Source organism: Dendropsophus ebraccatus, chromosome 14, assembly GCF_027789765.1.
Source record: "Dendropsophus ebraccatus isolate aDenEbr1 chromosome 14, aDenEbr1.pat, whole genome shotgun sequence".
NCBI lineage: Eukaryota > Metazoa > Chordata > Amphibia > Anura > Hylidae > Dendropsophus > Dendropsophus ebraccatus.
Genome location: NC_091467.1, coordinates 28,716,823 through 28,732,119, shown reverse-complemented (window position 1 = coordinate 28,732,119; position 15,297 = coordinate 28,716,823). Strand labels below are relative to the sequence as shown.

Here is a 15,297-nt window from a genome sequence, read left to right as displayed (position 1 = left end):
GGATGGCCTACTCTGCCCAACTTTAGAAAAAGGGAGATTCCGAAAAGCAGTTTTGAAATAATTTTGTGTTTTTTCGCTTTCATAGTAACTAGAGATGAGTGAACCGGGTTCGGGTTCGAGTCGATCCAAACCCGAACGTTCGGTATTTGATTAGCAGGGGCTGCTGAATTTGGATAAAGCTCTAAGGTTGTCTGGAAAACATGGATACAGCCAATGACTATATCCATGATTTCCACATAACCTTAGAGCTTTATCCAAGTTCAGCAGCCACCGCTAACCAAATGCCGAAAGTTCGGGTTCGGATCGACTCGAGCATGCTCCAGGTCCGCTCATCTCTAATCGTACCCCTAAACTACTACGGATCCCACACGAGAGCTCCGGAAAAAACAAAAAACGAACATTATATACAGACTTTAAACCTTCTAAAAGACGTCTTTAAATGCAGACCCCCTACAGTAATAAGAACCAAAAGCAAACGGGATCGCTCACCCCCTATACACGAACTGTCAGATCAGATCCCTCACACTAATATAGATCACATGCCTTATGTCTAAACAAAATATAGACCCGAATAGGGATCCTTAAGTAAATACAGACCCCAAACAAGACCCCCTCCTTAATACAGACCACAGACCAGACCCTATAAATAATAGACCCTATAAGGCTATACAGACTAGACCTAGACCCCTGACCTCTTCATACGGAAGGACCCAAGACTAGATGTGCAGACATTAACCTTTTCCCGTATTTTAGGGCCTGTGTTAGAAAGCAATCTATACCAACCCCTGGAGTGAAGAGTACAGTAAGAATAAGGAGGAAGCCTGTAATATCAGTCCAGGTCGGAAGGCACATATACTTAATGATAAACCACAGGATGCTCTCCATGAAACCGCTTGACAACATGGGTGCCTAGTAATTTCAGTGACCCGCCAGTACTGATATTACAATATACAAAACAGCATTTACAAACCCTGTGACCCCATACTCCATTACTATTATTATGGATCATCACCACTGTTTACATAAGTAAAAACTAGAAAATTACAATATTTCATAAGTCAACCAAATATTGGGCAGCAATAAAAAAAAAGGAAGTATATATATATATATATATATATATATATCCTCATGACAACACAAGGAAATCAAATTGAAAATTCTATAAAACTACAATATTAAACTACTAAATAGAGCAGAAAAAGTGTGAATCTTTCTGTTATAGTTTTTTATCTGTTTGGCTAAAATACTATGTGAATAAGCCTAAGTGTGTGAAATCTTGCTTGCTCTGGGGCTGCCATAGTAGCATGAACAGAAGTTTGCCATGGACTTCCTGTCATGTGGCTACTGGTGAGCAGAGATAATGCTGTTAAATACATTGCATAAGGCTCAGACATCTCCTCCCCTTTCGGACCATTGGGTCTTCCTGAGTCATTGCCCTTTCACCTGCTTTTTCTGTCGTATTACGTAGAGGAAATTTGGCCCTGTCTATGTCAGTGTCTCTTAAAGAATTTTCCATGTGATGGCAGTGTCCCTGTAAAGCCTTTAGATAATATTAAATGTAACCATGGCCGCATCAGTTTTATATACACACATGGGAAGAGCACACTTCTAGAGGTCTTAAATCTCATTCCTACCTTCTTGAACGCATGTTCTGCACCATTGGTCCGTCCATCTTCACTATCATCCTCCTCATCCTCTGCTCCTTCTTCCTCCTCTTGTGTTTCTTCGCTCTCTGTTCCTCCATCCAGAGTGAAGACGGCACGGCACCTCTCACCCCCATCTTGTTCTGTTAGTTCCTCCTCTGTTTCTTCGGGATGGGTTGGTGGCTGGCGTAGTCCTTCTACGGTCTACCAGGATATCAAAATGTTTATGGATAAAGGGCTCCCCAGGATGTAAACTAGAGGCCGACCACTTACTGCCATCTACTTACTTTGCTAAGCTGTTGTTGGTCAAGGTAGTGCTGGTGTTGAAGGACCAGCTGTTGAAGGGCTTGGGGGCTTTGCGGGAGCGGGGAGGACTGCGTGCGGCTCAAGGGACGGTGTCGCGGGCCTTTTGTGACTGTGCGAAGTGAAGTGGAGACACGTTCTCCCCCCACCAGGGGCGACTGACCATGTAGTGGGACTGAAACAGAAGTACAAGGTATGTATGAAACCCAAGAAAGGCCATGACAGCAGATCAGAATGAGGGGAGGGGGGGAATCAAGAAAAAGTCAAGATAAACCTAAGAAGAGATGATCTAGTAACCTGTTATGAGGGCACTTTGCTGCCTAGCTTGCTCCAATAATAGAACATGCTGCAGAAGGGAAGGAGCCCCCAGACTTATCTCCCCCCCATCCAGCGTGGAGAGGGTACTGGTGTTGAGGAAAGGTCCACCGGGTCGTAGACTTTGTCGCTCTGCTCCCTCCTGAGGGGTAAACTGGCCCTAAGAAAAGATTTGTCCTCAATTACAATTTTTATCTCATTTTTATCAGAGGATGTCAGAGCTGAAGACATTGGTAAATAGCTGATAGGGAGATATAACAGTTGTTACCTGTAAGCTGATAGCTATTATAAAATCATGTTTCACGTCTATGCTGGAGCCATAGAAGCTAGGCTGAGCTGAATGATGCATACCTCCTACCTCCCCCACTCTTTCCAGCTTGGCTTCCAGCACTGAGCCTTATAGATCAATCATAGAGGGCAGAAAAGGGTGGGGGAGGGAGGAGGCATGTATGCTGCAGCTCAGCCTGTCCTGCACAAGCTTAGAAGGATAAGATGATTTTATAACTCTGCAAACAACCATCGGTTATGATACAGATATAATATATTTTATTCCCCTATCAGCTACCTGCCCATCCTGCAGCTGTGGGAATGATATTGGGCTGACAGAGTTCTTTCAAGGTCATACATTTCCTACCATTGTGTAAGCTACTCACACTGAGGTTGCTGGCGCTTCCCTGCAGGCAGATATTGGGTAGTGAAGGAGATGTGTATAGCCCTAGTGGCCCTCCTGTTCCATCTAGGGTGAGAACTCTCTGCTGAGGAAGCATCTGGAGGTGAGCAGGAGATAAAACACAGTTAACAGCCATAACCATTATTGCTACCTCCATTTCCTTGAATGATACTAAGCTGCAGTACCAAACACAGCCATAACCAAATGTGGACCAATATGGCCCTTCATGCAGTGGCCCCACGGGGTCAGAGCCCCCACCAATCAAAAGTCAGTGCAACATCTAGGACCACCACACTTATAGGCTTTATACAATATCTGTATCTCGTTTCAGGTCTACTGGATCGATGCCACTTACCTCACTGGGAATATTGGGCACACTCCCCGTCAGTCCGTTCTCACAGATGGCACTATTTGAGCTGTTTGGAGAGCTGGGTCCGGATCCGGGGGCACTATTACATACAGAGGAAACTAAAAAGAGCAAAAACACATCAATGGTGAGCACTTGGGCCTTGTCTAGGAGTGAAGAAGGGAGTAGATATAGGAGGTGGGGGGGGGGGTTATATGGAAATGGAGACGACAATAAGGATGCGTACCCTGAATCTCAATTGCTCTCTTCTTAAAAGCACTGATGACGGTTCCATCCTTTCTACGGAGAAGAGGACTACTGCGCCTTTCTGCAACCTTTTGCTTTAACCGCGAGCGAACTTTCAAGTTTGGTTCAGAGGCTATTGGGGGGAAAAAAGCATGTAGAAATGGTATATGCTGTGTGGCATGGGTACGACTGCAAATACCATTATAGCCAGGACAATGATGATATGGTGTATGGGTTGACCCTTCTCAGCCATATACTGTTTTCTTCTGGTTCTATACCCCAAATGACTGGACAGTCTGGAACAGAATTTCATCTACTCTTTGATACCATTCATCTTATACCGCCTACACTACCTGGTAAATATTGCATCTCCTTAGGATCATAGAGCTGGCCATACAAATTGGGTAAAATCTGGCCAAACCAGTCATCGACTAACCATCTAATGTGTATGGTGGCGAAGTAAGAATACACGAGTAAAACGTGCACGAGTAGCATTTGACTGGTATCCGAAATACACGGCCAGCTTAATATAACTAGTTTTCTGTTTCAGCTCTGACTAAGTATAGTTACCAGTCTTGCGGAGGGGAAAGTCATCTCGGCCATCACAGGTTCCCAGAAGAGGCATCTTATATGAAGGAGGTGTAGCTGGTGACCCAGCCTGAGGCGGGGAACTGTGGTCCAGTGAGGTATGGTGAGTTCCCCTAAAAAGGAACCAATATTTAAAACGGTGCCAAGATGGTGGATTCTGGTGACGTTGGTGATGATGTTTCTCTAAATATCGCTAGATGATACTGTACTATACGGCTCATTGCACTCCTCCTCATGAAGTGGGTGAACCTTTGCACAACAAAATCGAGGGGGCGCTAAGCTTAAGGTTCACCCCTTACCTTCTCCTACAGACATTACAGGATAATGGCCCCAAGGTCAAACAGATGGGGAGCAGCTATCAAGGTACCACAAATATGTTTTGAGAAAGCCACAACAGGATTAGGAGACAGATTACTTGTTTATGGACTCACCAACATTTGGGGTGCTGTAGGATGGAATGGTTCGCACTCCCCGGTACCTCCTTAGATTTGCTTAGTAGAAATTCCTGAAGCTTCAGCTTCACCTCTGTACTGGCTATGGCACCTTGGAACAAACATAGAAACATAGAAGATTGGCGGCAGAAAAAGACCACTGGGTCCATCTAGTCTGCCTTTTAGTATTTTCTTTCTTATTATCTTAGGATAGATGTATGTTTATCCCAGGCGTGTTTAAATTCTGTTATTGTAGATTTACCAACCACCTCTGCTGGAAGTTTATTCCAGGTATCTACTACTCTTTCAGTAAAATAATATTTGACTGAATATTTTACACTGCCACAACGTGAGCATCTAGATCACGGACACACTCCCTACCACCTCTGCTCCTCACTTGTCTCTTACTTTCTTTGCTCTTCTCCTTGTTCCTCAGTATAAGGAGTTGCTGCTCCAGCCTCTGTTTTTCGGCTTCCTCCTGTCTCTGTCTCTCTCGTTTCCTCTGTTGCTCCAACTCTTGCTGTCTCTTGGCTGCCAGGATCTCCTGCTGTTGCTGCGTATAGGCAACAGGAAAAGTAAGAGTCATGCTGACCTTATCGGTGGGACGAGTGCAAGGATACTATAGTCGTAAAAGAAGCAGAATGAAAACATAACAAATACGTAACATGCCTCTTGGAAGAGATACAATATCATCAGCGGAGGATCATTTCACTATAAAAGAACGGAAACCCTGGGATTAAGCTCATATTCTAGGGCCACATTTATTTAAATATTAAATGCTATCAGGCAACAAAGAATAATTTACATTCTCCAGAGGAGACATACAATAGAATTTTATTTATTTTTTATTTGAATGGGAGTGGTGTAATATTTAATTTGCCCTGTGGAGGCACTGTAGGGAAATTGAACATTACTACAGATTTAAGCTAATCACTGAGACCTCCAGAAAGAGGGTACTGAGGTCAATTTAGTCAATTTATTGTCTGTAGAGAGCACCATAATTTGACTCAAGAACACATATATAAGCATAGGGTTTAAAGATCACTTTCTAGCCAAGTGAACTATACATAAGGGCGGTCCTTTAAATTTCTTAAAGCATCCCCAATGTAGAGGAGGGTTACCGGAGGCTGCGGTTTAATGAGCAGTAGATGACTCTAAAATGATGAAGCTAGATGTCATGTGCTGCTACCAAGACAGATTAGGTCTTTGTGGTGAAAGGAATAAGGGTAATAACCACTATGGCGACAAGCAGAGAAGTGAGGAGGAACGGCAACAACATGTAATTGAGGATGAAAAAAGTGATTGTTTGTGGCTGGTGGAAGGCTATCAATGGTGGCATTCACTACAGCAGCGATCAGCAAAACCACCATTAATGTGACAGGTGACGTAGAACCATAGGGTCTGTGTGACCTGCAGAACATGACGTCCCACCTTGAGGTGTTTTTGGATCTGGACCTCGTGCTGTCTTGTCAGGTTTTCGTGTTGCTTTTGGAATTCAGCAAAAAGAAGTTGCTTTTGTAGTTGCTGCTGCTGTTTCAGGAGAAGAAGTTGCTGCTGAAGTTGCTGCTCCCGACTTAAGGTGTCCATGGGCACTCCGGGACCGCTAGCTGCCCGTGGCTCTTGCCTCAACTCCCCGGGACTTGGGGGGAGGCTGCTTGGAGAGGGCACTGCTGCGGAGAGGAGAGGGGTGACCTCCACTGTTTGGACAAAACAAAAGGTAGATGGTTAGAGAAGGTGATACTGAGGGACAAAGTAATCAGCAGAAACAGTGCCACCTTGGTGCATAGGCTATGTCTGGTATTGCATTTCAAGTGACCTGCAATACCGAACACAGTCAATTGGTAACCATAACGTGTAGATCTTTTACATTAAGGGTGCGTTCACACGTACAGGATCCACAGCAGATTAATGTAATTAAAATTCATAATGACCAGGGGGATACAAGGGATTGCACAAAGACCATTCCTTTACAGGTAGTGACATGATGGCAAGCATAGGAAGGTTACATGATGGATGAGTGAAGGAGGGGTCACTAGTGTGAGGATGATGATAACACTCCAGTGTGGACTAAGAAATCCCATCCTCCATGATGTGTGGTCCCATATCACATTGGTGTATTGTAGACCAGGTGCCATACTCATTGACTGGATGTAAATTATCGGACTAATAAAAATTGAGAAAATCTTGTTTTATACTCATAAGAAATGTTCTGATGTCATGTGACCTCAGTACGGTGCACAGTAAACTGATGGAACACCCAATACTTAAGACGTCACTGGAATCCAATGACATCCTCAGTCCTTTAAGAGTAGGATTTCAGCTATATTTTTCCCCTTTAAAAAAATCCACTCTCTTTTTGCCCTTCTGGTAGTCACCAATATGATTTAACTGATAATTTACCTTGTCCATTCACCCAATATACATACAGGGCTTGGCCAACAATGGTAGGCCTCTGCTAGACGTCTCTGGCGGGGACAAAAGGATTGAGCAGTGGAAATCCAAGATGACAACCCTTATCTCCCCAACCTCCGTCATTGGGAAGAGTCAGGAGATCACCAGAGATGGCTGGATATATATTGGCCAACATTCATCTAATGTGGCCAAAACAATAGTTTAACACTTTAGGTCGATGAGCAGAAGGTGGCCATGACTAAACTAGTCAATTGTTAATAATTCATTTGAAGAAGAGCTAGAAATATGGAATGTATTTTTTAAAAATTCTACCATTCCCATCGTAATGCTATAAAATTTTGACAAATTTTAATAAAAATCGTGCCCATTTGGAGCTAGATTGTATATGGACAGAATATATAGATACCATTTATGGGTCCATACTAGCCTAATAAACATGTCTTGAGTATGGCTTATAGCAATGGTCTGTTGTTTTACTGGGGCACTTGTAATGCTTCATTTTGGGGTGTTAGTTCAGACCCTTTAAAGGGTGTTGTCGCCATGATGTGATATCATCTATTTTTACACTTACATACCACGACTCAAAAGCAAAGACAGATGCAAAAGGTAAGAAAAAGTGACAGCGAGGGTACGACTACAATGACATAATAATAACATAGAAGTGACGGCCCAGATATAGAACTTATGGAGGGGGAAGGAAGGGAGAGTGTCAGGGAAAAGGAGGGAGGGGGGGGGGAGACAAGGCGGCAGAGCCTGCAGGGTGCGAGCTCATCACCTTTTACCACTTTTATTGTGATCGCTCTGAAAAACAGCTAAAAATAGAGAGAAAGAAACAGCTGCACAGAGAGCAAGAGATGGGGAAAGTGCACGGGAATCGGGGAGCAGATAGACATGCAAATACACCTATATAGGAGCATGTGATATACTATATACGCATATATTGTGTATAGCATAAAATCCACTGACACATGTATGTATATCTATATACTATTTAGTATATGCAATAAATGACACTGACTCCAATACATAAGACCAAGGCCTGTACTGGCCCTCTGTCACACACATTTCCGGAATGTGGGTGGACACTATAGATTTTTGGTATTAATCCACTTATAACCTATTTGTAGAATGGCGGCTTCATATTTCATTAGGGCGGCACACATATATACACATAGCGGGGTGGGGAGGGGGATTAGTGGGGTGCAGAATCTGTGCAGCATTCCTCCTGTCTGCAGACATCAGGGCAGCTAAAAATACACAGCTGGAATTATATATAGATCCTCGCACACATCTCCAGCACACACGTGTGCCATTCTGCATACATGTGTGGTATTTATACACTGCAGACATGTGCACATACCTATAGGCTCATATACAGGAATATACACAAATACACTGTATACATAGACATGTAAACAGGCTATGTAAGAATCCACACACACACAGTATACATACATAAAATATTATATATATATATATATATATATATATATATATATATATATATATACACACACACAGTATACATACATAAAATATAGTGTGTGTATTGTGGACATGTCACGGGAGAAGTGTTTGAGGGGGTGTACATCTCACCTAGGTTACTGCTTAGTGTGAGATGGTGAGTCCAGGAGGGATCTGTTGCTCAGCAGTATTATTTACTGTTGCCGGGCCTGGATTTACATGGAATGGCAGGTAGGTTTTGGTAGTGGGACTTGCCATTCCCTCCCCTTGATCCAGTTCAGGTGTTGGGATCAGGTGAGCTCTGACCCTAATCAGCCTGAAAAGGTAAAAGCTCACACAGTGTGCAGATGGTTGCTCTCAGCCAGGAGTGAACAGCCTGGGTGTCTGTTTGGGAGCAACCTGTGAACATAGCCTCTGCTGGAGCTAATACACACCTTGCGGTATTCAGGTGTTAGATAGGTGAAGAAACCTGTTAGTAAGCGCCTAGACGGGCGAGACCTTTTTTGTTTGTTTTGTTCTTAAAAGCACGGTGTTGCTGTATTTCTGTTTACTGGACTGTTTATGCTGCAAATAAACGCCAAGCTGATCTTTTATAAGTCCAAGCCTGATGTGAACTGTGTCCAAACACACCATCCCCCGGGAAGATCCTTACAGTATGTATATATATTATATATATATATTATATATATATATATATATATATATATATATATATATAAACACACAGTATACATACATAAAATATAGTACATACAGTATATACACACACAGTATACATACATAAAATACAGTGTATATACCAGTGGTACCTTGGTTTAAAAGTAACTTGGTTTAAGAGCATTTTGGTTTAAGAGTTCAGTTTTTCAAAATTGTGACTTGGTGTAAGAGCATTGCTTTGGTTTAAGATCTCCCTGTACTGGGTGGGAGGGAGAGTGGAGAAGGGGCATAGTCTGCATAGCGGGGTCTACAGCTCTGTACTCTGACCCAGGAAGTCCCCCTCACTTTCCAAATCATGGCAGTTTCAGGGAACCTGTCACCCCCGGTGCCGGGGTGACAGGCTCCCGACCCCCGTTAGAGCATCCTATACTCACGTGATCCCGCTTCTGGAGATTGTCGGGTCATACATACCATATACAGAAGTTCCCACAGTATATATGCTGTATATGTACTGTATATTTATATAGCACACTAATACATACACACACTATACATAAACCACCCATAGTATACAAATACATACAGTGTATATATATATATATATATATATATATATATATATATACACTGTATGTATAAATACAGTCCACATACATAAATGCATTCAATCTAAACATAGCTACATACAGTAGACATACATGAATGTATATGCACTGAATCACTATGAAACTACCCATGGGATACACTCAGAAATATACATATATATAATACACAAGCACACAGAATACGATTACATGCATTAGACGAAGTGAAATATACATCATTACATAAGGTATAGACACATTTACAGCTTACATTCTTCTATACATATAACAACATAAAAGACATACACATAGTATACATGCACTACACACATATATACATCCATATGCTGTTACCACACATATATACGCAGAGGGAGAGCTGTATAGAAAAGCTGCTGCTCCCCTTATGTGTACGTGGTGTAGTAGACAGGTAGGTGTTCTGTGTAATGGTGGTGACAGCTGTACGCCTGTATACAAGGAGGGGCAAGTGTACCACATCCCCGTGTATTTGGTTTATGCAATGTTGTATATATTCTCCTTGCCAGAGGGAAGAAAATGCATATGATACCTGTATATTAGAAAGAGATGAGAGGGATGTGTCTGTATATTAGGAAGTACGTACATGAGAACATACATACAAGTATTGGGAGTTGTGATAAGTGTTATGTATTAGGAGACATCTATATGCAGCAATACCTGTGTGTGTGTGTCCATAGATGTGTATCGGACAGATGGGAAGTCAGGTACCTGTGTACTAGGAGAAGGTGAGGTTTATATATTAGGATGACATCTAGATATGTATAATATAGTTTATAAGGTTTATTCCTGATCTCTGTGTATTGGATATGTCCAGAAACCTATGTATTAGAGGAGAATGGGGGTATCCATCATGATAGCTGTGTAGCGTGGAAAGAATACAGGTATATGTGATGAAACCTGTGTATTAGGAGGAGGATATAGGTATATATGATTATACTTTAGTACTAGGAGGAGGGTATAGGTATATGTCATGATTCCTGTGTATTAGGAGGAGGATATAGGTATATGTCATGATACCTGTGTATTAGGAGGAGGATATAGGTTTATGTCATGATACCTGTGTATTAGGAGGAGGATATAGGTATATGTATTAGGAGGTGGAAGGAGATATACATATTCATTAGGAGGAGGATATTGGGTTGTGTCCTGTTACCTTTGTATTAGGAGATGGCTGTAGGTATATGTCTTGTTACTTGTGTATTATCTGAAATATATAGAGATGCCCTGATACCTGTGTATTGGGCAGACGATATCTGATGTCTTTGTAGTAGCAGTAGGATGGCGGGTAGTGTTATATATGTATATCCTGATAACTGTGTATTATGTCCTAGTACTTATATGTGCCCTAATAAGGGGAGAGTAGTATATATAATGATATCTGTGTGATTGCAGGTGTCTACATACCTGTGTACTAAGACAGGCGTAGGGGGCCTGCGCTGTGTGTTAGGAGGTTACAAATGTATGTGCCCCCACTGGGGGATGATAATATATGGTTATTAGGATAGGTGTCTGTGCCCGGATACCTGTATATTAGGAGGGAAAATGGAAATGATCTGATATCTATGTATTAAAACAGATGTACACAAACTGATAACTGTGTATTACGACAGATGTGCATGCATGATTCCTATGTATTAGGAGGAAAGATGTACAGGCTCTGATAACATTATATATACACAGTGGTACCTTGGTTTAAGAGTAAATTGGATTAAGAGCATTTTGCAAGAAGAGCTCACAGTTTTTCAAAATTGTAACTTGGATTAAGAGCATTGCTTTGGTTTAAGAGCTCCCTGTACTGGGGGGGGGGGGGGAGAGAGTGGGGGAGGGGCATGGTCTGCATAGTGGGGTCTACAGCTCTGTACTCTGACCCAGGAAGTCTCCCTCACCTTCCATATCATAGCAGATTGACTTCAGGCTGGGGCTACATCAGGGGACAGGACTGTGGAAGTAATCTCTTCATAGCTGTAACCCCTCTCTCCCCGGAGAGAGAGTGCTGCATTTATGTGCCCACATCTGCCCTGCTGATTCCTTCATGCTCCCTGCAGTCCCTTTCATCCCTTGTGTTTCCCATCCTCCCCATTCCTGCTATAATCTGCCTGCACTCACACTCGGCTATACACAATGCTGCTATAATCTGCCTGCACTCACACTCAGCTATACACAATGCTGCTATAATCTGCCTGCACTCACACTCAGCTATACACACTGCTACTATATTGTGCCTGCACTCACACTCAGCTATACACACTGCTGCTATAATGTGCCTGCACTTACACCCAGCCATTCACACTGCTGTATCTAAAATTTCTGTCTCTCTCCTCCTGCACAGCCCTGTGATTCTCACTTTCTGATTGGTCCATGCTGAACACCCCCCCCTTCCCCATTGCTGTCATGTGACCACACAGACCTCTGACAGCAGCCCTACTTCTCTATTCTAGCCTGTTGTACTACACTACTGCATTATGGGGATCTGCAGCTCCATCCTGTATCTACAAACTGCTGCTGTGTTATCAGGTTTATGCACTTACTATACATTATACATCACATGCTGATTGCTATACTGTACAGTAACTTATAATATCACATACTCAGCTGTTTATAAATGTTTGTTTCATCTGTTTTACATGTTATTCAGAATAAAAAAATCATTGTTTTGGGGGTGTGGAACCAATTGCATATCAGTGATTTCTTATGGGAAAATATGCTTAGGTTTAAGAGCGGATTTGGATTACAAGCGCAGTCCCGGAACAAATTATGCTCGTAATCCAAGGCACCACTGTGTGTACACACACATTATATATATTATATATATACATACACATACATACAATATATATATATACATATATATATATATATATATATATATATATATATATATAGAGAGAGAGAGAGAGAGAGAGAGAGAGTCTAAACTGTGTTGATAAATGAATGGACACACATGTATTAGGAGGACAGATGCACATGTCCTGATACCTGTGTATTAGAACAGACATTTGTTCTGATAGCTATGCATTAGGATGGCTGTATGTTTCTTGATACCTATGTATTAGGGAGATGGATATAAATGCTCTGATACCTGTTTATAAGGAATATGGAAGTATGTGCTCTGACACCTGTTAGGATAGATGTATGCCCTCTGATACTTGCATATTCGGATGTTTTCTAATACCTGCATATTGGTATAGTGTCATAGATGTACATGCTGTGATACCTGAGTATTGGTATGGTGTCATATATGTACATGCTGTGATACCTGCATATTGGTATAGTGTCATAGATGTACATGCTGTGATACCTAGCATTGGTATGGTGTCATACATGTATATGCTGTGATACCTGAGCATTAAATGTATATGATCTGATACTTGCATATTAGGATACATAAAGATGTTTGCTAAAACCTGTGTATTAGAGTAGATGGATGTGCACTGATACCTGTGTATTAGAGTAGATGGATGTGCACTGATACCTGTGTATTAGAGTAGATGGATGTGCACTGATACCTGTGTATTAGAGTAGATGGATGTGCACTGATACCTGTGTATTAGAGTAGATGGATGTGCACTGATACCTGTGTATTAGAGTAGATGGATGTGCACTGATACCTGTGTATTAGAGTAGATGGATGTGCACTGATACCTGTGTATTAGAGTAGATGGATGTGCACTGATACCTGTGTATTAGAGTAGATGGATGTGCACTGATACCTGTGTATTAGAGTAGATGGATGTGCACTGATACCTGTGTATTAGAGTAGATGGATGTGCACTGATACCTGTGTATTAGAGTAGATGGATGTGCACTGATACCTGTGTATTAGAGTAGATGGATGTGCACGGATACCTGTGTATTAGAGTAGATGGATGTGCACTGGTACCTGTGTATTAGAGTAGATGGATGTGCACTGGTACCTGTGTATTAGAGTAGATGGATGTGCACTGATACCTGTGTATTAGAGTAGATGGATGAGCACTGGTACCTGTGTATTAGAGTAGATGGATGTGCACTGGTACCTGTGTATTAGGTTGGGATATCTGTCTATGAGATGGACCATAAAGGTATCAGCAAGGCAGGTAGAATTACAGGGACGTCTTGGATACAAAGGCTGCTGTCTGGAGGGGATACAGTAGGATGAGGCTGTGATAGTACAGACAGGGGATGCTGTAGCCATATACAGAGGTAATACGTGTGAGTAATCCGCAGATCCTGGAGAGATGTCACAACATAGGAAGAGATGGAGAGCAGGACATGAGAAGATGGGAGCAGGATGATGGAGGGGCCACTAGTGATAGATGCAACATGGGGACATAGTACAGACTGGGAAGATGGCACCATATGGGATGGCATGGATGGGCTTCCCATTAGAAACTATGTATGAGTTTGGTCCAGGACATGATGAGTATCTATGAATGGAGTAAGGAAAGGCTTCTCACCTGCAGCGGGCATGGCATGCCCCTGTGCCCGGCTGAGCAGCTCCAACGCTGGCTCTCGCCCCTTAACACCATCTGCAGAGGACACACAAGGCTCCGTCTCATAAATAGTCTGCAGCATGTCAGGCAGCGCCAGGGCTCTGGGAACCAGCAACATTCCCAGACCCCCCTCTGCTGCCAGCTACCAGCCGAGCTGCCCTCCCCTCTTCCAGAGAACGCACACCCTAACTCCCAACAACTCCACCACTTCTGGGGCTTCTTCACAGGAGGCTCGCTGTACCCCTGGAGGTCAGACAATCCATATCCAAAAAAGAAGGAGGTGGTGGCGGTGGTGGAGGGTGGCTGGGTGACAGTGCCAGAGGTGCTGGGAGCTTTAGTTAGGCCCGTACCCTGCCCTCCCCCTTCTGCCTAGTGAACACTGAGCTGCAAGTGGAAGGCTCTGCAGCACAGCGACTGAAATAGAACAGGAGAGGAGGAGTTAGATATAAATAGACAGGAGAGAGAGAACGAGGGAGAGGGAGAAAGGAGAGAGCTGGGGTGGAGGGGGGAGCAGGACTGCTCAGGAATAACACACTCTTACATTAGACAGGGGCAAATGTAGCCAGGCAAAAAGTGCAACTAAATAGCATCATAGTAATAACATAAAGTTACAAAGTGCAAAGAAGGAATGACAAGAGGAAGAAGAGGAAGAAGATGTGTGAAGTGGAGAGGAAAGAAGAGTGCAGGCACTGCGGAGGGAGCGCATGCAGGGAATGACAGGAGCCGGGCAGGGAGGGGGGCACGGCTGCCCATAGATGTAAGGATTACAGCCATTGATCCAACCATTAACAAGAATCGTTTTGTCTACGGTACCGGAGCCAAGCCTCCTGACTGATGGGAACCCAATAGTGGTAGTAGCTACTATTATACGGGTGGTGCAATGCCAGGGAAGAACAGTACCCACAATGCAAAACATTCACGGCTGGTGGGCATCAGACTGAGACATACTGGAATGTTCACCAGATCGGGGAGGGAAGAGTCCTCGGCCCCGACCCTTAGGATTTATACATTCTGACATGTCGTAGAGAGGGGAAGTGGCGTCTGGACCAGTCACAACTGGGCACATGCCAGGGATGAGTGGCCCATGGTGAAGCATAGGATGGGGATGGCAGAGGTGAATGCTGCCA

At 43.1% G+C, this 15,297-nt stretch overlaps 1 protein-coding gene across 5 annotated transcripts in view; it reads right to left on the bottom strand.

Annotated features, from left to right (window-relative positions):
• Window positions 1-15,297, bottom strand: part of HDAC5 (histone deacetylase 5) — a 74,138-nt gene that overhangs the window by 15,327 nt on the left and 43,514 nt on the right. For 3 of the 5 annotated variants that reach the window (XM_069952539.1, XM_069952540.1, XM_069952538.1), the window contains 11 exons: window positions 14,135-14,206; window positions 5,974-6,239; window positions 4,951-5,161; window positions 4,543-4,654; window positions 4,094-4,224; window positions 3,525-3,656; window positions 3,287-3,399; window positions 2,915-3,028; window positions 2,244-2,421; window positions 1,931-2,121; window positions 1,635-1,847 (listed from right to left, as the gene is read on the bottom strand). In XM_069952539.1, the coding sequence (XP_069808640.1) occupies window positions 1,635-1,847; window positions 1,931-2,121; window positions 2,244-2,421; window positions 2,915-3,028; window positions 3,287-3,399; window positions 3,525-3,656; window positions 4,094-4,224; window positions 4,543-4,654; window positions 4,951-5,161; window positions 5,974-6,239; window positions 14,135-14,206 (1,733 nt within the window). Of the gene's footprint in view, window positions 1-1,634; window positions 1,848-1,930; window positions 2,122-2,243; window positions 2,422-2,914; window positions 3,029-3,286; window positions 3,400-3,524; window positions 3,657-4,093; window positions 4,225-4,542; window positions 4,655-4,950; window positions 5,162-5,973; window positions 6,240-14,134; window positions 14,535-15,297 lie in introns of those variants that run through there. The other 2 variants (XM_069952541.1, XM_069952542.1) reach the window with 2 other exon arrangements.